The 24148-nt window shown below is 41.2% G+C and overlaps 1 protein-coding gene across 1 annotated transcript in view; it reads left to right on the forward strand.

Annotated features, from left to right (window-relative positions):
* The window catches only part of foxo3b (forkhead box O3b), a 46388-nt gene extending 22636 nt beyond the window's left edge, over positions 1-23752 (forward strand). The window contains exons 3-4 of the mRNA XM_061707438.1: positions 18003-19461; positions 20428-23752. Coding sequence (XP_061563422.1) covers positions 18003-19442 — 1440 coding nt within the window. The 3' untranslated portion in view covers positions 19443-19461; positions 20428-23752. The remainder of the gene's footprint in view (positions 1-18002; positions 19462-20427) is intronic.
* The last annotated feature ends 396 nt before the right edge of the window (positions 23753-24148 follow it).

The following is a 24148-nucleotide window of genomic DNA, read 5'->3' on the forward strand; positions in this document are numbered from 1 at the left end:
TACAACATGCCAGCAAGTGTAAGGAAACACCAGCATGACCTTAGTGTGTTTGTATGCGCATTGTCACGTATCGAGCTGAGTTTTAAGCTTCGAGCGCCTGAAAGAGCCGGGACAAAGAGAGGGATGGAGGGCCTCTTATAACCCCGATGAACCCTCTGAGTAAACTGGGGCAATGATGCCCACATTTGTATATACTTTACATTACACCCCCCCCCCCCCCCCCCCCCCAGAAAAGGGATATTTAAGTTCATGCCGCTCCTGGATGCAAAATGAGATTTGTACCTGAACTCTGCTAAAGAAATTTTAACAGAGGCAGTGAAGTTTACTTCAAGCAGGGAGGACAACAAGAGGTGTGTGATGTTTGGATGTAATCAAGCTTAAAAAAAAACAAGAACAAAAAAACAATTTTCCTCCCCAGGAATATGAAGATAAATATTGAGCTCTACTTTTTCTATTGCTAAACAACATGCTTGGCTTGCAAGTGCTGACAATTTCATTGGCTGTGCAATCTGCGGGGTGGAAGAAAAAGAAGCTGACGAGTGGGTGGATGAGAAATTTAAAGGAAGGAGCGGTGGGTCCCTTTGGACACAAAAGGCATATTTTTGAATTCATTGCAGTCTGGCTCATAAGCGTTTCAGCATGACCCGTTTCTTCTGCAGACTTCCTTCCAGTCTGTTTTGTGTACTTTTCAATCAAGACGCAATGCCATAGAAGTGTATTTAATCTCTTGCACATTAGTGAAGTGCATACTGATTTAAAAAAAAAAAAAAAACATTTCAGAATTCAGTCAATCATTTCATTCTTTCTTTTTTTTTAAGGAATACAATTTTAGAATGTGTCATTTCAAAAGTCTTTCTATTTATCAAGATTAAAATATAATAGAAAAAGTAGAGCAGAAAATCCTGACAAAAGATTGTGTTACATGTCGCTCAGTACAATCCTCAGCATCTGTGGTTGAAAGTCAGGTCCTATTTCAAACCACCGACACAGATACAATCAGAGGTTATAGTTACAGTCGAAACAGGTTGGGATTGCTAGATTTAATACTGCTTTTTTTTTTTTACACAAAATTTTGAATAAATTATGCAATTGAAACTTCCAGAATGTGACTGCAAGAAGGTATAGAGATGGGAACTCAAACTGTGAGCAGGGGCTTAACAAACAGACAACCATGCACACTGACATTCAGTTTACATCAGTAAGGAGGACATGCCGATCTGAGCTGATTCAGCAGTGTGGAGTTTGGCATCATCTCCTTTGGCAATGATTAATAAGCTTAACAGAAGCATGCTTCACTCACATAAATAGACCTGTGTAAACTTGAGTGCACACATTTGCTCATGCACATGCGCAAACACACACAAGCGTCCATCCTTTGATGCAATAATCAGGGATAATCGTATCGGACACAACACTTGCACCTAAACAAAACAGTGAAGTGGGTTATTAGGTCATGGAACACCAGCTTTGCTCTAAAAACCAGGATCTGAAAGGATCCTTTGACTTTGGTTTTGCAGGAAGTGATGAAATAGTTAGAATAGAGAAGGGGGGTTGTTATCTGATCATGAAGTGAGGCTGTAAAGTGATGATTTTTGTTTCATGTCATAAAATATTTACATTAACTATTAGAAACACCTAAAACTTCATCTTGCACTTACGGAAATGGTCGCAGCAAGGTCAAGATTAAAGAAGAAGAGCAGAGAGTTTAGGCAAGCTGCTGTTTTCCTTCCTTTTGTCTTGAAACAGGAAGTCACGTGACTCCTCGGGGAGGTAAGCCTGGAGGGCCTGAGAGAGCAGCTTGCTGTTGCTGGGGGAAAACTCATATGTGTGCAGTTTGTGTGTGTGTCTTCGGGTAAAAAGTTGTGTTAAGACACACATTAAAATACACAGTCAGGACAAAGGACCCGCTGCATGAGCATATGTGTGCCAAAGACCTTCAGACGTTCATCGCTGTCTCCTGCCCTTTCTCCAGCTGTTCAGCTGGCGTGTCGGAGGAAGAGCGCTGACGGGTCTGGAAATGCTGACATCAGCAGAGAATGGGACACAAACGGCAATACACACAGATACAATCAAACGCAAACACTTTCAAGTGCAGGCGTGTTGGGTAGATCGGGTCACGTAGGACAGACTGTAAGAAAACAAAGTCTGAGTTTCTTCAAAGGGCACTAAAGCTCCATTTACCCCAACGTAGTCACTCAGAAACACGTTTTTGTTACAATTGCTCCCAGTAACCACATGACCTGAACATTTCAGTTAGTATGTTTTACATTTTATGCGATCATGACTATAGATTCCACGTGTTTCGTTCTGTCCCATCTTGTCACCAGTTTTGGCAACTTTCTTTCTTTCTTTCTTTATGGATGGATGGATGGATGGATGGATTAAGCAGAATGTTAATAGAACCGATAGAAATTAGAACCACACTAAGAAAAAAGCCTTTATCTCTATGCATATCACAGTGCAACACAGGTTAAAAAAAAAATGTGTGTGTGTATATATATATATATATATATATATATATATATATATATATATATATATATATATATATATATATATGTATATGTATATGTATATATACTGTATTGCATGTGTGCAAATAGGGTGTACTGTATCTGTTTTTAGCACCATTAGAATGAAAATCCCCAGTGAACACCAGTTGGGCCCCAACATTAATTTGGACCAGATGTGAGCACCAGTGCTGCACCAAAACTCCACACAACACACACACACACGCAAACAAGAAACAGCCCGTCACCAGTTCCAAGTGACTGAGCTCAAACTGGATTTGTGGCCTACTGTTTAGTTGGGCAACATGTTTATGTGTAATGCTATTATCGCCGTAATCTTCCTCCATAAGAGTGGAGGAGTAAATTTGAGATTTTAGAAGTTATTAAACCAGGAATGTCAACAGATGGAGAACTGCCCGAAATAAGACCCGTGAGTGTGACCTCAGTACAGGCCAGAGGCATGAAGCGGATTGTGTTGTGGAAACACTGGATCAAAGACAAAAGCACATCTCAGTATCACACGTACAGGGGCTTGGAAAAACAAGAGGTTACAGAGAAATCACTAGATAATTAGATCCAGAACAAAAAAAAAATCTAATTTATATCCTCCATGCAGTCATTGTACGCTCACCAACACACTCTTCATTACAGCAGCATGCAGGGCGTGCACTCTTTGCTTTGGGACAGCACAGGACATCCCTGCTGGGTTTTATCAACCCGAGTTCCAGGACACGCCGTCCTTAAGCTACGGAGCAACTGAGCCTGCCAAGAACACAAACACACACTCTCACACACACACACACGCGCACACACACACACACACACACACACACACGCACACACTCGCACACAAGCACTGTCAACAGAAACATCACAGCAAAGACAAAGGCAACCTATTCAGCCAGTGGGAGAAACAGATTTGCAAGTGAGCCAAAAGTTGGATCCACAAACAAGAAGTTTTTTTTCATCTGAGGTTTTCAATGAATTCGGGCTGTACCACACCTAATTCCTCCATATTCGGATAAATGGGGTCAAGTAAACATACTCTATGCTAGTGATGTCCCGACTTAATCATGTGATCGGAAATTACATGATTTCTGAATGTTCGGGGAAAACATAGCGGAAGAAGAATCTGTCAGCTTTCCTCATATTGTTACGGTCCTTTTTAACGGGGCTGTGTGTAAGCATGCATGTGCAATTGTGCAAGATAAGCTCATGGACGAGAGACTGATTGCGTGTGTGTGTGTGTGTGTGTGTGTGTGTGTGTGTGTGTGTGTGCAGCGCGCTGATGTGCAGAGAAGTTGACCGGGAAGGTTTGAGCAGTGTAACTAGTCAGAATCAGTTGCATGTACAGCATCAGTACGGTAAATTAAAACGCTGCAGCTCCTCCGTCTGGAAATGTCAGGGTCTTCTTCACCAGCAGCTGTCTCATGTATGAGCGTGTTTCATCCACGAGTGCTGCAAACCCCAAAGAGCGGCTCCTGCGCTTATGACTATGGTCGGCACACAACAAGATCAGAACGTTGTTAAATTCTCACACTTCTCACTCGATTACAAAATGGGGAGATGGCCCTTACATATACGACAGGTCTCTCCCTTTACACGCCTTTTGGTCTACCTCGAAAGTCAGAAAAAGGAGGTGATCAGATGTTGCGCCTTTTTTGGAAAGTGGCTCTTACTGTACATACAGGCGCCATGACTGGTAAAACGGGGGAATGTACCACCAAGAAATGCTAGTATGTAAGGGCCTAGTTACTTTATCGCTATATTTTAACCCCTGTGGCATTTTTTTTCTTCAAAAAAAGCAACTAGTGACAAACTCTGGCGATTTTATTTATTTTTTCAGGTATTGTTGATGACCAACTTGAAGGGGTCACATGTTGTCACTCTTCTCAGCCAGTAGCCGGTGCTGCCGTGGCCCCCTCCCCCACTCTCAGCTGCAGTCACAGCACTAGACGTTCACCTCACCGCTAATGAATAGTGCATCTGCGAATCCGCTGCTGGCTGATCTTGCTCTGATCTTGATCTTGGCCCAATGCCATTGAAAAATAGATCATAATAATAATTATTCATATATAATTCTACTTAATGTAATGATTAGAATAATTATTCAGTGGCGAATAAAATAAAGGAATCTACACGTTCTTTTGTAGTTCTAATTATAGTTAATGTATTTTACTCCCTTTTTATCTTTCCTATGACTTTATTCCTCTCTCTTACAGCATTCTTACAATTAAATTCCAGTTGTAAAGCCAGTACTGTAGGTACTTTCCTTACGAAGGAATTGGCATTTGGGTGATGTAAACATAGAGCAAATTAAAGCAGGGTTCTTGGCATTTCAGAAATGTTTTGAAATATTTCAAACTGGAGAACAAATGCAGTGCTACAGCAGTTTCCACTGTTTGCATTTTCGAATAGGTTGGACGGGAAGGACAGAGCAGCTTTTTTTTTTTTCTTTCTTTTATGCAGATTCCAAAAGCATCAAATCGGGACTAGCTATCGTCAGATACTCAAATGTTCTCTATAGTTTAGTACAGCAAACATTATAATACCAACTTAGTAATAAACTAAAGCCAGACTCTAGAAGTATTAATCACTTCTTGGCATATATTAAAATAGGGTGAATGAGGAGTATTATACAGTATGTAATGGTGATATAAATAATTTCAAATATTTCAATTATTATTTTACAATTACATTTCTTTTGTGGATTAATAAAGTATTTTTGAACTTAACTGACTTGAATCAAATATAAAATAAGAGTTTTCCTATAATAAAAGGCAAACTGTCACTTTCTACTTGCTACTTTATTCATAAAAATACAGACATTTTGTATTCAAAGCTTTTGTTAAGATGAGGTTATTTGGCAGTAAAAACGTTGACTTTATCTCCTTTAGTTTTAAAATAAAGAAAAGAAAAATCGAACTGCTAAAACACTGGATGATGCACTGCTGGTGATTTTAAGCTTGCCATTTATTTGCTTTGTGAAGTCTTGCCACTGGCTTTACAAATCCTCTGCCCTGGTTTTGCCATGGTGCTTTAGTGGTTTGCAGCCTCCCCTTTTTAAGAACTTGAACCATTTTATCATCTGACATCTAAAAATAGCGAATGACCAGAGGGCATGTCTGCTACCGACGATTATCATACTTATCCTTGCACATGAGCATGCTGATGACAGAAGCAAGGCAGCGTACACGCAACAACACACACGTATGAGACAAACACACAAGTGTGGTGATGCATTGAGCACATTGGTGTGTTAAGAGATAAGGCTATAAAGACAGGAGCGGTTCACCATGAAATGATCCTACTGTTGTACGCTACAGAGCTTTCCTGTGAGCAGATGATTAACGAGACCTTCAAACTATAGGGATGAGTGCATGTGGGAAAGAAATGGAAGAGACGAAGGTAAAGAGCAGAAGAAAAGAGGGCCCCCGCGGTGTTTGGACTATCACGGTGTCTACATGATTAATTAGGAGTGGCACGATGGAGGGAGAGATGGGGAGGGCAGAATAATTAATAAATATCATATGGGAATTTTACTATTCCTAAGGGGAGATTTCCTGCAGGTAACAAGGAATACATTTGGGAAGCAAGAATGACATCTACACGTTATCACAGATATTTCATGAAAAATGGAGAGGCAAAGCATTTCAGGTGACTGGAAGCAGGACTGCATTAAAACCAGAAAGAATCATCAGTTGTAGATTGAGCTTTTAGGGAGAAAAACATCAGATATAATCAAAAACTCATACTCGGTACTAGTAGATGGCTTATGTTAGCATTTGTTGTTATATAAATAGAATTAGGTTAAATTAAGATACTTTTAAATGTCATCTGTGCCCCTTTTCTGTGTCCATTTACCCTGAATGCTTTTCACTGTGAGCATTTGGTCGGAAAGAAAAGTCATGCAAAATGACCTAAAAATGAGGCAAGATATCTACAAAAAGTATCAAAACAAGCACAAAAACACCCAGAACAACTGCAAACAGCAAACAAACAAATTTAAAAAAAAAAGATTTATGAGCTGTATTTAGAGACTAAAACTGAGTCAACTAAAATGATATCATAGCAATGACACACAAGAATACTCAAATGTAATTCACCAGTTTGACCATTTTACTTTTAGTTCGTATAACATTTTTCTGTTGTTCTACGGCTAGACACTGAAGATCATGACTATAGTAAAAAAAAAAAAAAGAAGAGCAACTAATCTTTTATCAGTGGTAAATAAATCATCAAAAGATACAATATCTAAAGATATCACTTGAAGTATTCCTTCAAAGGGCAAAGGTCCAGCTTCACTACTTTGTGGATTCAAAGGTGGAGGAGGGGGGGATCATTGCAGAGCGCAGATATTTATTTCAACGGTCAAAGGCACAGCAGCAGAAGAAAAGAGGGCCAGGTCACGAAAAAGAGAAGCAGTGATGAGAGGGTGGAAGAGGAGATGTGCTGTTTTTATGTGTGCAGTGTAGCTGAAGCGTCGGCTGAGGTTGTTTCCCTCCTTGAACACCAATTTCTTCTTTTCCGTGTCTCATATCAAACAGGATGGGAATCACTGCTTATAAATCTATAGAAAATCCATTAAAAAAAAATCCATTAAAAAGATGGCCTTTGTCTTGATGACACGTGGATCCCCCTCAAGATGCTGCTGCCTGTTGCAGCAGACTTGTTAATAATGAGGCATGATGCCAGTGAGAAAGGCAGTTGTAAGGGGAATCGATGGCAGTAAAAACCCCTTCAGGTTATGTAACACAAACATGTGCTTGTTTCCTGTCGACTCTCAAGAGGTCTTCTGTGGGGGAGGACACAGGAACTGCTCACTCGTGATGTCAATCAAGAGGCCAAAATGCAGCGTGAACCCCTTCAGAACCAACCATTTCTAAACACCCTCTCGTGCCGATAGAGCGTGTGTACATTTCACAGCAAATAACGTGACCGGTTGTTTAAAGCACACTGACCCAGCTCTACGAGCATAACATCACTAGCATGCCTTTGCATTGAGCAGCGCTGATTGGCTGTTGGAAGTGGGATGGGTCCGCCAACTCCCCCACCTCAGGCCAACCGAAATCCAGGAGCGTGCAAGGAGTTCTTTGAGCATGTGGGCTTACACAACAGGGTACACAGTAGACGCAGGCGAGGACAGAGAGAGGAGAGGACAAGAAAGACAGATGGAAAAGCAGCAGTAAGATCTCCTTGATGACATTAGCAGACTTTCTCCTCATTTAACAACTCTTTAAGAGTCCTGTGTGAGCATGTTTGTGTGTCTCTTTACTTAAATCACAGTTCAATTCTCAGAGGAACTATATTCTTTATTCATTTTTTTTTTCTTTGATAACGAAAGGAAAAGAAAGAAAGGAATGTCCATTTCTTTTAAGCGTCTCTGGTCCCTTGAAGACTTACATCTATTTTCAAAATATGTAACAACAGAAGTATAAGCCAGAGAAGGTCTGGCTGGAGACCTTTTGGCAGGTTCCAGACACCCATGCAGCTCACGCACATAAACAAAACTTAAACACACACAAAGTTCGAGACACTCTCTCTGCCATTGGCTGGGAAACGCACATATGATTGAAGAGAATGGAATGTTCTGTCTGCCGTCCAGAGCTCAGGGCAGCTGGAACCTGGGCCGAGTGTGTGTTGTGTGTCTGTTTGTGTGAGTTTCTGTGAGTGTGTGTTTGCGCAGGGTCACAGTATAAATAACCGTCCTCTCTCAGCAGTGTTTGTACAAACCAACCAGGCGATTTATTTATAAACGGCATTATACGTGTCAAGACCAGCATGTTGTCCACACCTCTGCCCGAGGCCGGAATTATATTCCCTTGCAAACATGGACAGCTGCAGACACCACAAACGTGTAGTTGTCCTTATTGCGCTAACGGCCCCCTGCATGTGAAGAGGATCCTCATCTGCTGACACACTTTTTGTTTAGTTTTTTTCTGAAATTGGGAGGAATGTCTCTGTTGAGATTCTTGTACATTTGATTCCCTATATATTCACATAAATACAAATAGTGTTTCTTCAAAGGCGCCTGCTCTAAAATGCATCCTGAGAAATCTGATCACAGGTAGGCAGACCTTAGTCTGTGTTCACGCCTGGTAATAAAGTGTGAAGCAAAATGTGTCTAGAGTGATCTGATCTGACCTTCCAGCTCTATATTAAAATAAAAGGCCAAAGTCAGTGGCTAATTCATCCCTCCATCACAGTTGAGCCCTAGAAGTGGAGCATCCACATGGTCTCAAGCCTTGTGTAGATTTCTTGAAGACCAAATCAACGTAAAAGTGACACTTAACTTCTGTCTAAAACATATTTAAAAGTGGATCGTGTCTACATGTATTTTCTCAATATATATATACACCCATTACCACAACATTTGACATGCCTTTTGAGATTGATATAGATGCTGCCAAGGGCTAAATATAAGCAAGTCTTCAGTTTATGCTTTTTTTTTTCTTTTAATCTTGGGTATGTGCACACATTGTCACGGTTTTTGTAGTTAGATTCCTGTTTTATTTTGAAAAGCCATGGCCTTGTGTTTTAGTTTTGGTCTTGACTTCCCTTGTTCCCATCTGCCCTGATTGTTTGCACCTGTGTCTCGTCAAGTTCTCCATGTATATCTTGTCTTGTCTTGTCTTTCCCTTGCTCCCTGCTCTTCCGTACTGTTCTCCTCCTCACGTGTCTCGTCGTGTTTGGTTCTGTTTTGTTTTAAATCCTGCTCAGTAGCACCTTACTTTAAATAAATCACGTTTTTGGAAATCCTGCCCCTCGGTCTTCTGTGTCTGGGTCCTACATACCCAAGCCGTGACACACATACTTAAATGAACAATCTGAAAATATATAATAGTAACCTCATTAAATGATTAGATTTTTCATTTTAAAGAAATAAAATGTATCTAAAAATATAAAAACAGACTTTTCTTTCTTTATATATTTGTTTATCACGTCACCGACTTTAAAGGTCATGCCAGAGTTTATATTTGCTGTCGGTTGGTCCTCTTTAATTATAAAGTTCATACAACAAAAGTAGAAAACCAGAAAACTATCATTTTTCTTGGTAAGCATGTGTAGTCTGTGGCCATCGTAGCTCTGCATAACATCTGCAACATCTGCCATATTTAAGAAAAAGAATCAATAACAGTAAGTCCATGAAAAGTAATTGGATCAGTAGTTTACAATTTACAATGTTAACATGTTTTAGTTATTAAAACATCTTTAAAGATATGTATTTGTCACATAGATGACACAATGAGGACATTGGTTGTAATATCAAAATGAAACCATATGGCCTTTTATATCATATACACTTTCTGCTATAGATCTGCCCAAAGTTGGACTTCATTGCTTTGTCTTGACAACAAAAATACTGAAGGGCTGAATTATTTCAATAGCACGCATTTGTCACTCTGTCGTTTTAAATCATAACTGACACTGTGCTAATTGTCCATTTGACCCAGCAGCAGTCGTTGTTGACATTAGACTCAGATTAGTGCTGGTTTACATAATGGCTGAAAAAACGTGCTTATGTTTGGCCAAGAATCTCACACACTCTCACACACATGAACACACAGTGTGGTGGGTGGTTAAATATACTAAAGTGGTAGAGCTCAGGTCACAGATTTTGTCCAATCACAGAGTGAAAGAGGTGGGGCTCAAATGTATGAGGCGAGAGCTGCGTCCTCTAAGCACTTTGACCCTTGACTCTGTGCTGTCTCCAGCTCCGTCAGACTTTAAGCCTTTGACACAGCTCTTTCCTTCAATACAAAGAAACGAATACCTGGGTCTTCCCTCCCCACCCCCATACCACTACGAAGTGTGTCGGGGTGAATGTCTTACAGAGAAACTGACCCAGTTCATATAGCTGAGCTAAGATCTGCGCTGTATCTGGGTGATGAAATACACTTGCAACACCATGTGTACCCGCCCTTTTCTTTACCGCCTGGCTACATAAACCAGTTTCTCCTCACCAATCACTACCGCTGAAGCTCGGACATCTACAGCCAATTAGGAAGCGCTTTGAGCACAATCTAGACCAATCAGAGAATCCTACCTCGAAATTGTTTTCAGGGGGAGGGGTTCATTTCTACACATTTACAGCTCAAGGTTTTTCTTTATGTGTGGATCTAATCCCTTTAGGGGCCTGGAAATGTTCAACTCATAGATTTGAATATGCAGGCATGTCACACATACTCATTTGCATTAATTCAAATATACTGTACGAGTCCAAGTACAAGACTTCAAAAATAATGGAAATTGAGAAAGAAGAGGGAATGAGATTCCTTGCGTGGTTGCTGACAGTGATTAATTATTCCCACATGTTGCTGACAGACAAAAAGTCTCTGTGTTCCATGCTCTGCCTGCAGCTGGTGCAGACACACACACACACACACACACACACACACACACACACACACACACACCCACACCCACACACGCACAGGCCTGTATCACGAAGCACGCTAAGCTTTGTCAGGCTACTTTGAGCGAAGTGGTGTGAAAAATGTAACACCGGTGAACTTGAGTAACCGGTTTTATGAGCAGTTGACAAGTTAGCTTGTTTTTTTTTTTGTTTTTTTCTTTAGATGTGAACATTATCAATCCAGAAAACATGGAAAGAAACAATAGTCAAACAAAACTTTATACTGTGCTAAAAGTAGATTTGTTCTGACACAAATCTCTGCTCACCCACGGCTCTGTCTGGACACTTGCTCAGCAGTGCACAGTTCGATGATCTGCCAAAAACAAAAATCCTGTGCACATTCATTGATTACTGTCTTGAAGCCCTGCTATGTGATGGTTGAAGAGTGAAGTCTCTGCGTGGTGAGGTAGCCGCCATACACTGGATTAGAAAGATGTTGCTCAATATTAAAGCACACATATAATGACTTTTTTTGAGTCTGTTTAAAGCTATAAACAAAGTTAAAGAGTTTCATTGATTTCACTCTGTGTAATGGCATTCTTCCTAACAAATGTACTGAAGGACTATACCTTAATACTACGGTAACCTAATACTCCATTAGGAATGGGTGATATTTTACCTTTCACAATATACCGTCAAAAAAATTCCCCACGGTAAGAATTTGTCATCTCGCGGTAAAAACGATAAATTCCTGTTGATGACGTTTTTGTGTAAAACCTGATTTATGGTTCTGCGTTAAATTGACACACAACATACGTGAAGGAAGGAAGGAAGGAAGGAAGGAAGGAAGGAAGGAAGGAAGGAAGGAAGGAAGGAAGGAAGGAAGGAAGGAAGGAAGGAAGGAAGGAAGGAAGGAAGGAAGGAAGGAAGGAAGGAAGGAAGGAAGGAAAATATGAGCCTCAAAGAAAGAAAGAAAGAAAGAAAGAAAGAAAGAAAGAAAGAAAGAAAGAAAGAAAGATCAATTCAATGTAATTGGTGTAGTTTAGTAGTATTTAGTATCTTTTAGAGCAGTGTTTTGGGGGCTCCAAAGACTGAATATGGTGATAGATTTATAGTTACAAAGGTGGAGTTGAATTGGTATTTTTTTTATCGTAATATTATCGTTATCGGGATAAATGCCAGAAATTATCGTGATAAATTTATTAGTCCATACCGCCCATCCCTATACTCCATACTTCATCAGTAGCTAATTTATCCTATACAGGGTTGGGGGGGGGGGCTGTCTGCGTGAGAATCAGGGGTACACCCTGGTAAGGTGGCCAGTTCACTGCAGGGCCACATATAAACATAAACAAAAAACTTGCACTTGCACTTGCTCTCACTACTATCATCTATTTAGAATCACAAATCACTGTTGGAGGAAGTGGGAGTAACCAGAGAAAACCCATACAAGCATGGGAAAAACATGCAAACACAGAGAAGCCCGACCTGGAAACTTCTAGCTGTGAGAGAACAGTGCTGACCAATAGGATGCTGCTCTACCTATTACTAGCTATAAATATGGAGTCATGTGAAAATGAAAGAACACTCCCTTCTTCTTTGAAGGATTCATGTATCAGGATATAATAATAACAACAATAATAGTAAACACATAGTTCATGCCAGGTCTCCAGATTAAGAAACCCAACCTCAGCGCATGACCTGGTGCACCAATATCTTATTTCTTTATTTTTAAAAAAGCCGACAATGCGATGAATGAAAATTGTTCACCTTTTACTACTGGAGCATTCAGGTGTGTGTTTACATGATGCAAAGCTGTTGATATGCTGCTTTCCCACCACAAAGAGTTTGTTTGAACAAGATAATACTTGCTTATACAAGAGAATTAAATCCTTTTTGTTTGCCTGTAGCAGCATTTTTGCTCTCAAGGCTCTGAACGCTACATATTATGTTCAGGAATACATGAAGCGATGGTGCTACTCTGTATCCTGCAGGCTGTGTTGGACCACGGTTTGGGATAAGAACAACTTCCTGTAATGATTAGGCTCATTTGGCTGGATTATATTTGTATACACCAGAAGAAGGATATCAAAAGTACATTTTCCAAATGATTAAAGAGAAGCTTTTATTGTTATTATAATCAAACCTACTTGTTGTACGTCTGTGTAACAGGTCCTTTATGCAGAAACCCGAGTCTGAGAGCTTAAGGAAAGGAAAAAGAAAAAGGAGAACATTACCAAACAGAAGAATGAAAGGAAAATTAAACCGAGACTGAAAGAAATTTGAGTAATATCTCTAAACCTGTCATTCAGAAGTGCTGTGTGCGTGTGGGCCTGTTTGTGTGTTGTGTAGCTCCCGTGGCTCCATAGTAGAAATTATGAATCAGTGTGGCTGCCTGATTTAGCCGTTTTTATTAATGGGCTTTGGGAATACACAAGAGGAGGCGCAGCAGTAAGCGTAGACACCATGACGTTCCATATACACGCAAATCCACAGACAATTAATGTATTCACTGAACAACACAACTTACGGTAGTCTTGTTTTGTTTCTCAGTCATATGTGACACACTGACTTCGATCATGAAAAGATAAGACCACGCAAAGGCGAGCAAACAATTCCAAGAAACACTGAAATGCTGTGTCTATCTCAGCTATTAAATCTGTGTCCATTATGAATAGAGGATCCAGATTTAGGGGGAAACACAGATTCTTAGTTTAAGATAAATGTTTATGGATTTAGCTTTGACACAAGACAGAATTCCCCCTCTTTATTATGTGACATTGTTCCAGCACTACATATGCATACAGTTCACTTCCATACATTAACCAGAACGTTAATGAGTTCATGGAAAGTGTTTATAATAAGATTATGCATGTCATTACTTCAGTAAGTATCATAGCCGGCGGAAAGGAGATATTTTGGGCTGCAGGAGTGACTGTATGTCTGCATGAAGAAAAAATCTAATTTTTTAAGACGAAGTCCGTACACCGAACCACAAGAGGAAAGGAATTTTGTTTATAACTGCAAAGCTTCAAAAATGAACATTTTAGGAGGGAAAAAAAGACAGGAGTAATCAGCTCTCAGGAAGAGTGGGAGGATGTGCTACTACTGGCGTTGCAGACATACTGTCCATCACACATATTCCTGATACATACCACATACTTTTGTCTTCCTTTCTTTTTGCAATCATCATTTTATCAGCCTCTTCTGGCATCCAATTCTCTTTTCTCTCCATCACTGTTCTGCCTTTGGGTGCAGATGGCCGGTTTCCATTTTATTGCTGCTACATCACGTAAAGTTACAAAATATCTCACTTGACATTTGAGGGATATGAGGAGTGACACGGAAAATAGAAACATTAAACAAGTGGCTTCACTGGAGGAGGTGGAGAAGGTGGGAAGTAGGATGAAGCGAGGGATGAGAAATCACATTCTGTTCAATGATTTCCCATTCTGTCAAACATATATTAATTTCTCTTACAAAGTTTTATTTTCTAAAGTAATTTTACACCTTCTTGGCATCTGGAAGCTTTTAGAGTGTGTGTGTGTGTGTGTGTGTGTGTGTGTGTGTGTGTGTGTGTGTGTGTGTGTGTGTGTGTGTGTGTGTGTGTGTGTGTGTGTGTGTGTAAAGGGTTGGTAATAAAAGAGCATTACATCATGCCTCAAGAGATGCTGGCAGAGGACAAACATTAGTCTCCCTGGTATTTCTTGTCATCTCACCTTCTTGCACAGACTACACACCAGCACACACTTTGAAAAAAGTGCATTCAAATTCATGATTTCATGTCCCATATAATGGATTAAGTATGGCAGTGGTCGCACAAAAGTCAGAAAAACACTTAACCCGGTTAGAAAAATAAATAACAATTTTACTAATGTGTCCACGTACATGTTCAAAGACACACAGGCTCTAACAAAGAGCCATGGCTTCAGTTTGGCCCCCAGGGCTCATACCGTCTCGCTCTGCCAACATAACTTCTAGAAATGTAACTTAATCCCACTCCCTCTGCTCTCTGATTGAACTGCCTTTGACCAGAATAACAGCCCTGACCAAATGGTCTGTAAACTGTTGCACAGAAAGGACGGGACTGCTTCATGGAAAACAATATTGCAGTTCCCACAAAACTTGAAAATGTTGTTTTTTGCAAGTTTGAACCCAGAAATCTGTTGCGTTTTAGGGAGTAAAAATATACATAGGAGGGACGACGGAGAGGGAAAGACAGAAAATGCTTGCGTGTTGTGGATGGTGGTTAGGTTGTTTATATGGGAGGATATAGCATAGCCCAAGACTCCCTCAGGACCCATAAGAGCTATGTGTTTGTGAAACAACAGAAAGTACGGAAGAGGGAGGGTGAATGGAAAGCAAAGAACAGAGAAAAAGAAATAATGATTTCAACAAGGTCTTCAGGAGATTGTGGGCAACAAAAAAAGGAAGCAAAATAAAAACAGGAAAATGTAATGAATGCCAGAAACTTGGATGCACGCATACAGAAAGTTTAATGTTCATCTTTAATGTCTATGAATAGAAGTTGAAATCTGTGCCAAACTTGTGAATCCTCATAATGATGTCCTTGGGTAGCCAGATGGCTACAAGTGTTTTTTTTTTTTTTTTGTCGTCTTTTTTTTTTTGTTTTTTTTTTGTGTATGTGTGTGTGGTGTAGTCCAGATGGGCATGTGCATGGTCCTCAACGGATCGAGTGAAGCAGGAATTCCGAGTCTAAAAGGGGACCTATTATGACATCTAATACCTATTTTAAACAGGCCTTGAATGTCTTAAAAACAAGCTTTTGATTGTTTTTGCTAAATAAATGAGAAATTCAGCCTCTGAGCAGTGTCTTTATCTTCCTGATCTAACCTCATTCTCTATGTGGGATTCTGAGTGGGCGGGGCTATGATAATGAGGCACTGTGCTGATTGGTTGCCTGAATGACACGATACACCGCTATGAAAAAATGGTGGAAGCTCCGGCCGGCGGAGTTAGTTGTGGGCGTGGTTTCAAACATCGGAGGCCAACCTATGTAAATCGCATTTTCGTTACGTAACGAAAGGGAGCAGAATCTGAACGGCTCGTAGAAGCCACATCACACTGGATGGCTCATCCGGGCAGCTGTACAGACACTGCAGAATTTGGTTGCTTTCCTCCTTCTCTGAGTTGGCAGGCTGAGGGGAGACCACTTTATATATGTTAAAGCAAGAGAAAACGTGTTTTTCATAATAGGTCCCCTTTAAAGGAGCATGAGGCAGGATTGAGGCAGGATTTATGAAAAAAATTTGTATACGTTTTAAGTTTTCTAGTAATAATGTCAGATGAAGCGTTCCAAACCAAAAAGAATGAGCCCTCTAGTGTATCTCTCCGTTGCCTTGAACAGGCTGTGTGCTGCAAAATGTGCTGCAATTCTGGGGCCGAATTTCCCGTGCTGGGCTGCGGATGTGACGTCACATGACGCTGCATGCGCGTTCTCCCCGTTCTCCCGTGCCGGCTTCACTGTTGGCTGCAGTACCACCGACGGCCGTCGTGGCGAAGGGTGGCACTAATGAGTCTCATTTCTTAAAAGGAGCCTCATGCTCCTTTAAATAACTGCCAGACCAGAGCTTACAATGTTCAATCCTTCAGTTACCTGCTCTCATTTACTGCAAACAAGCACTTATATAAATGTACTTTACGAGGCCATAATATTGTGCAAATGAAAACTCCCCGTGATGCACAGCAGTAACAGTTGCAACAGTTACGAAGATGATGCGTTCTGGGCCTAGTTTAAATGTAACTCAGCAAAAAGAGCCAACCTTACGCTTACTGTCACTGAAGTTTCTGGTTAGAACTATAGTAGTATGTTACAATAGTTGGTTTTAATAGTTGTTCTTAATTGATTTGAGTATGTGTCTTAGGGAATCTCAAAAGAGCTCAGTATAGGAACCAGTCCACCAAATCAAACCTGGATCTGTGGAGCGTCTCGATAGAACTCCCACGACTGATTAAACTCACATGCCACAGAAAATAGCACAAGAACCTTTTGAATAATGACTTCTATTAACCACAGGTGCTTGAAAAGTGTATAACAGAAATCCTTGGCTTACTATTATAATTTTTTCACTAATTTTAGGTACGGCACTAGATATGTTTGAGTTAAGCGATTTGGGTGCCTTTTCAATGCATTTTGGGTGTAATCGTGCATGTTCTGCCGACTTGTGATCAAAAAACCTGAGATGCATATCAATACCAGGTGCAAACAGGGTCTGGAAGTCTTCATCCTCTCTGGCAGCATACTAAGAAATTATGCAAACGTGTTAAAACATTGTTGTTGTTATTTCTCAATTGCGTTAGCTCGATTTAATGTCAGAGGATCATCACTTAAGACAACTCAAGAGTCATATGTATTTGGCAAAATAATTGTTAACTTGTCAACAGTTAAGATCAGTCCAGCGGTTGTGGACAGAAAACAGTGGCAATTACGGAGCTACACTTTATTAATGTAAAGGATGAACAAATGTGTGTAATCAACATCAGCAGCAGGACAGCAACAGATTCAACAGGGTGTTAATGTCTCTGTTTGGGTCTTAAATGTGTGCCTACATCTGTGTTATGAATAAAACTCTGGATCATTAGCAAGGCCTCTCTGTGCACCAGTGTCCCACACAATGAACCACTGGGCCACTCACAAGAAAATCAGCTCAGAATTGATCAATGCAAAGCATCCACACAGAAATGCACATGATCTGACACACAGAGGCTCTTTTGTATGTGTCATTCTTAATCGAAATGATGCTCGATTATAGAGCCCCGTCTCTCTTTTCTCTTTTATACCCACAACACAAAAGCTGCAACGGGGACAATGCAGACATCAGCACTAAGTACCGCTCTACGTTAATGTGAGCTTGTCCATATTTAGCGGATGAGCAATTAAACAACGAGCTTGTTGCCTTGTTTGTACGTCTAATCATGGATATCACAAAGGCAGTGGCAGCTTATGGATCGTGTTATTGGATCTAATGGAAGGTGTTCATAAAGTGTTGTAATGAATAAGAGAAAGACTGAATAGAAAAAAGAATCAATACAGAGGCAGTCATAGTATGAGTTATTGTTTTAAAAAGGCTTTGCACACATCTCTCAATGAAATCTCTGTCTGTTTTTTGTTGCAGAACTCCATTCGGCACAACCTTTCACTCCACAGTCGTTTCATCCGTGTCCAGAACGAGGGAACAGGAAAAAGTTCCTGGTGGATGATCAACCCAGAGGGAGGGAAAGGTGGCAAGGCCCCCCGGCGCCGGGCAGTCTCCATGGACAACAGCAACAAGTACACCAAGTCCGCCCGTGGCCGTGCTGCTAAGAAGAAGGCTGCCCTGCAGGCTGCAGCTGCTGCGGCTGGCGAAGGTGGGGGAGACAGCCCCTCAGGTCTCTCCAGGTGGCCCGGGAGCCCAACGTCACGCAGCAGTGAGGAGCTGGATGCCTGGACAGACTTCCGCTCCCGCACCAACTCCAACGCCAGCACGCTTAGCGGCCGCCTCTCACCGATTCTGGCAAACCCCGAGCTAGATGAGGTGCCTGACGATGAGCCTCCTCTCTCGCCCATGCTCTACTCCAGTCCTGGCAGAGCGCTGTCTCCCGGGACCAGCATGGTCAATGGAAAGGCGGCACCCGCTGAGCTGCCCCGCCTGGCAGATCTGGCAGGTACAATGAACCTGAACGATGGAATCACAGATGAACTGATGGAAGATTTGCTGGACAACATCAAAATGGTACCAACCACTTCCAGCCAGATACTACAAAATGGTTCTTCAGGGTTTAGTTTTGGGTCCAAACCCAATGGCATTAGTTCTCCTTCTTCCACTTCTTCTCCATCCCCCAACTCTTCCCCTAATGCTGGAAGTAATAGTTTCAGTAATTCCATCTTTGGACCTCACACAGCAGGCTCCTCTCTGCGTCCGTCCCCAATGCAGACCATCCAGGAGAACAAACAAACATCCTTCAGCATGTCCAGCTTCGGCAGCCAAACCCTACAAGACCTGCTCAACTCTAGCAATCACAATCACAGTGATGTCATGATGACCCAGTCAGACCCACTGATGTCACAAGCCAGTGCAGCTGCTGTCGTTTCCCAAAATTCCCGTCGCGGTCTGATGCTCCGCAGTGATCCGGTAATGACTTTTGGGACCACCGGTGGATCTCAGGGCAGCCAAAGGGAGATGTTGCAAAGCAACAACCATAACCAGAGTTCATTGAAGTCTTTAAACGGAAGCCTGAACCTAACCAATGAGGCTAACACTCTGGCGAATGCCAAAAACCAGCTCCTGCTCTCACCACTGGGAGGAAATGGATCCTCCTCCATGCAGATTGACCCCTCAATCTTCCTAAACGGCACAACCAGCAGCAGCGGAGGCATCAGCCAGGATCGCTTCCCCACAGATCTAGACCTGGACATTTTCAACGGCAGCCTGGAGTGCGACATGGACTCCATCATCAGGAACGAGCTGATGGATGCGGATGGCCTGGATTTTAACTTTGACTCTCTGGCCAACATGAACGGAGTGGGCACCTTCACAAGCACCAAGCAGACCTCTCAGAGCTGGGTACCTGGCTGAGAAAAGAGCAGCAGAGCTGGTGTGTATGTTTGCGTGTTAAGAATAAATCATGCAGCATTTAAGAAAAGGTGGTCATGTTTAGTAGTCTGAATCAGGAGTGAACTGATTTAAGGATTTTTATTCCCCCAATTCTGACTGTAGTGCACTCATTTTTGCTCAATGTGTAAGCCTTTACAGGGCTCAGTATACGACTGATTAAGGTACACAAAAGGTAATGTAAGGATGTACCTACACATCAGATTAGCCAATCATTGAGATAGTGCCTGTATCATAAAAAGGGCTTTATGGAAAAAACTAAACTGGAGATTTGTGTAGTTGTTTACTAATCCAGATAATGTGCATTGCTTTAATGTCTACAAAGCAAAACTGACCGCAAATCTACTGTAAATGACTTTTAGATTTGAAGTTTTTTCATTAATTTTAAATAAAGTCTGTCATGTGGGGTGAGGGTGGGGGGGTATTAATTGAAGTATAATCTACTTTTAACACTTTCTAGTTTGACGGTAAACATCTATGACCTTACAATAAAATCATGAGAGCACCACTGCTAACAATAGCTTTTTTTCTTTTAAACAATCATTACTTCACAAAATACACCGTTTATTGACACAATTGACTGATAAACTTCTCTGAATACTTGTGTACCTCCAAAAAGGAACACCCCAATGCAGTTCTTTGGGGATTTTACATTGTTTCTTTCATGGTGTATACATTTCAAATTTTGCATTTGTTTCACATAAAACGGCAACAATCCGCTTTGGTTCCTGCAGGCTGGCAGCTTTAGCAGAAATAAAAGTAGGCTGAATCTGCTTCGGAGGTGCGGCAGTGATATTTTACTCTGCAGACTGCTTGGAAGTGTTGAGAAGCAGTGCTGAGGTAGCAGGTGCTACTTCAAAAATCAGCTAGAGCTTTTTCCAGCAGGCAGACCTGGGCATAGTTTTCATTCATTGTGATGATGTTCTTCTATTTTCTCTTGTCTCTCCAGGTCTGACCTGTGTGGTCCAAGAGAAGATCAGACACACAGCATCCTTTTGCCAAACCTGCCATCAGCACAATGTAAAAATAAAAACCCTGTGTTTACAGAAGACTTCCTCTCACGAGCTTTACCTTCTCTCCCACACTGGTGAACCATGGATGATCCCACAGACTCTGGAGACGCTGCACATCAGCCCTCAAAGCCTCTTGTGAAACTACAATACAAAAAAAAGAGCTATGTCAAAACAATCACAACAAACACACTTTAACTTTAGAATTATGCAATTTTCCTTTTGACACCCAGTCTGTTGATATCAAAGAGACAGTTTATCTGAAAGGGGTTTCAGGTGGAATTCAAGGACTAAATATCAAGTGAGGAAGGAAGGAAGGTAGGAAGATGAGTGGGGTGCAGCCGTTCCAGCTGAAGGCAAAAAAAAGAGACAGAAATTAAGAAGTGATGTGTAAATCTGATCCAGTGGTTGCCTGGAATGTGTTACGTTGGAAAAAATAATCCTTCTGTCAGTGATTTTTAAATGTTCAGTGTTTGCTTTTTGGGGTTTTTCTGTTTTATCATTTCTGTTCCTGGATCATACATGTCTGTGCAAAGAGAATTGGTGTATTGGTGAAATGAAGAGGTGGAAACAGAGGGTGTTACTTACTGAGTGGCCACACGTACAGTTTCTTGCATACACACATACAGACAACACTGACACTTTACAAACCTCAGAAATCTTAGAAGTTGAAATTCCTCACTTTTATGCCATGCACTTACTGTTTTGTTGTTATACTTTGCTTGAATTTGAATTATCTGCAGCATACTAAGGGTTATATTGCAATTAACCGAACTTTGCATCATAAGATTTATCCTCATGCACGTCAAAGTGCACAAATAGAAGGAGGGGAGAATATCTCGTCTGTCTCTTTCTTTCTTTTTTTTTTTTTTGTTTTAACTCTTAGTTTTTATAGCTTATGGTGAGCTTTGTTGAGATCGTTTATAAAAGCATATGATGTAGCCAAAATCAATACCTGTGTCCGAGGGTTGTGAACATTTCCACACCACTACAGGTGCTATTTAAACAGTGTTGAATCCTGTCCTGAGAGCAAGCCGTGCATTTTGTTTGTTGTTTTGCTTTGTTTTTCTTTTTAACCGACGACCTGCAGAAGCCCAGCGCTGCAGCCGCACGTAGCACGGCCGGTTTGAAGACGGCATGGGGAGCGGGGTTTTTGTTAGGCTCATTCCTTCGAAGCCATTTGTTTCTTGAGAAAAACAATAAGCTATTTCTGTATATTGCCAAATTACTTGAAACAGACAGTAGGATATGCTGGCAGCCAAATCACAAATGCACATACACTCACTCACACACGTTATTCACACGCAGATAAAAAATGTATATATATATATATATATATATATATATATATATATATATATATATATATATATATATATATATATATATACATTTGTGTGTGTGTATATATATACATATATATACAGTATATATATATTACAGCAGGGATCTGTGTTAAGCTCTTGTCATGAGCTCGTGAGGCTTGTTATGCATATTCAGAATCACTCAGGGGGGAGTGATTCCCATAAAAAAATGAAAAAATAAAAAAAAAGGAATTGCATTTGAAGGGTATTACATATAACATTTCTTGATAATAAAACCTAATACTTTGTGCTTGTGAACTTGTAACCTGTGAACTTCTGGCCGTCGAGTTGAAAAGGAGGAAGGAGGATAAATGTCAGGATTATTACTTCACGCTTGTCTATTATTTTTGGTTTTGCTGACATAGCCTTTTTTTTTTTTTTTTTCTTCTCCCTCCTCGTGTTGGGCTTTTTTACATGCACGCATTTACACGTGAACAGACCCCCTCATGGACACGCCTGGTGCTCCTGCAGGTGACTTCCTGTATCTCCCGACTCACATGTTAAAAGCGTGTTATGTGTTTATCTACCGAGTTCATTTTAGTTGAATTAATCCCGCCAGGATGTGTAATCCCTCACAGTGCATACAGCGCAGCCGACTGTATGCATGCATGTATTTATGCATTAGGAATTGTTTGAGAAAAATGCATATATACTCGTTGTATGTCTCTATATACTCATGTAGTACTTGACCCTTGGTTTTTTTGTGATACCTCTGAAGTTGAAGAAATGTTGAACAACGTTACACGCCAGGTAGGAGGGAACACTGTTACCAGCGATTTAACTGTTGAACCAGATTTTGAAAATGGTGGCAGGCGCCATAGTTGTAGCATCTGGAAACCCTGGGACCCCTTCCTTGTTTGGGGTAGTGACATGAAGTGTATTCCCTGCTGTGTATAATAGTGTACAGATTTGTGTATAATATCATCTTGAGGCCAAGGCAGAAGAGTGGGTGTGCATGGTTGGCTGGAATGAGCTACTGTGCTATCTGAGGTGTAGTGCATGAGCTAGCTGTACCCCGACCCCCCCGACTTGTTCCAGCGGTTCCGTCCCTTGACAGATCCGAGGAGGAATCTTGTGTTTTTAGCACTTAACACACCCTCTGTTCCAATTTTAACAATCAGGGATTACAGAGGAACTCTTGCACCATCCTTCTTTTTTTTAAATGGGTTTATTATTACGAGTGCGTGTACATAGATGCAGACACAGGAAAAAGCCTCTTTAACGGACGTTTCATGTGCACGTCCTGGTGCTCCCCGGAGTCTGGCCTGTTAGAACTTTGACGTGGCACAAGTGTCATCTGACCACAAGCTGGCATGTTCAGCACATCAGTAAGTCTCCAATTTCCAGAACACTATCCATCATTTCATTTTGGCAGGTAGAATCCCAAACCATCACCTGACCTTAGTTACATCGTATGAAGACAACTGACAACCAAATCCAGGGATTGATGTAATCCCCTCTATTAAAAGCGGGGTTATTGATCCCTGGTAAACATTTTGTACATTCAGTGTAAAGTGTTTCCAGCTTCCCTGGTTGGCAGTTTTACACTGAGTTAGAGTAGAGCTCGCCTTCCACACAACCACTCGATGCTACTGCTTCGTTCAAGCACAGCTGATCTCTTCTTTCACAACACATCACGTGCTGGTTTAAAGCTGAGAAAAACAGTTAAAAAAAAAAAAAATAGACATACCACTAAATACCTTAATGACCTCTTGAACGTTTCCTTTTTATTATCTTCTCTTGTTGGCCAGCTCCTCTCCATACACCCCCTCTGAACGTTACCCTTTTATTAATCTTGCTTCATTGTTAGTGGGTATTTTTCCTGTGTATTCCATTTTGAATTGTAATCTAGTTTGTATAAGAAATGGTGCGCATGTAAATAAACCTTGGTGAGGCTCCACACTTGTGTCGTCGTACCCAACTCATTTTTTTGTACTAGGAGCACACACATTTCACAAGTGCTGTGGAAATAAGACACTGCCATGACTGGAATTTTCAGCCCAACGAGGAAAAGGTTGGAGCTTTTGCATGCCTCACATGAGCTGTTAATTCACGTGTGTGTGTGTGTGTGTGTGTGTGTGTGTGTGTGTGTGTGTGTGTGTGTGTGTGTGTGTGTGTGTGTGTGTGTGTGTGTGTGTGTGTGTGTGTGTGTGTGTGTGTGTGTGTGTGTGTGTGTGTGTGTGTGTGTGTGTGTGTGTGTGTGTGTGTGTGTGTGTGATGCACTACTTGTCCATGCACAGGTTTAACCCTGCACTCCCTGCAGATCATGAATCTCATCACGTCGGTATGGCGGGAG

The sequence above is a fragment of the Cololabis saira genome, chromosome 18 (assembly GCF_033807715.1).
Source record: "Cololabis saira isolate AMF1-May2022 chromosome 18, fColSai1.1, whole genome shotgun sequence".
NCBI lineage: Eukaryota > Metazoa > Chordata > Actinopteri > Beloniformes > Belonidae > Cololabis > Cololabis saira.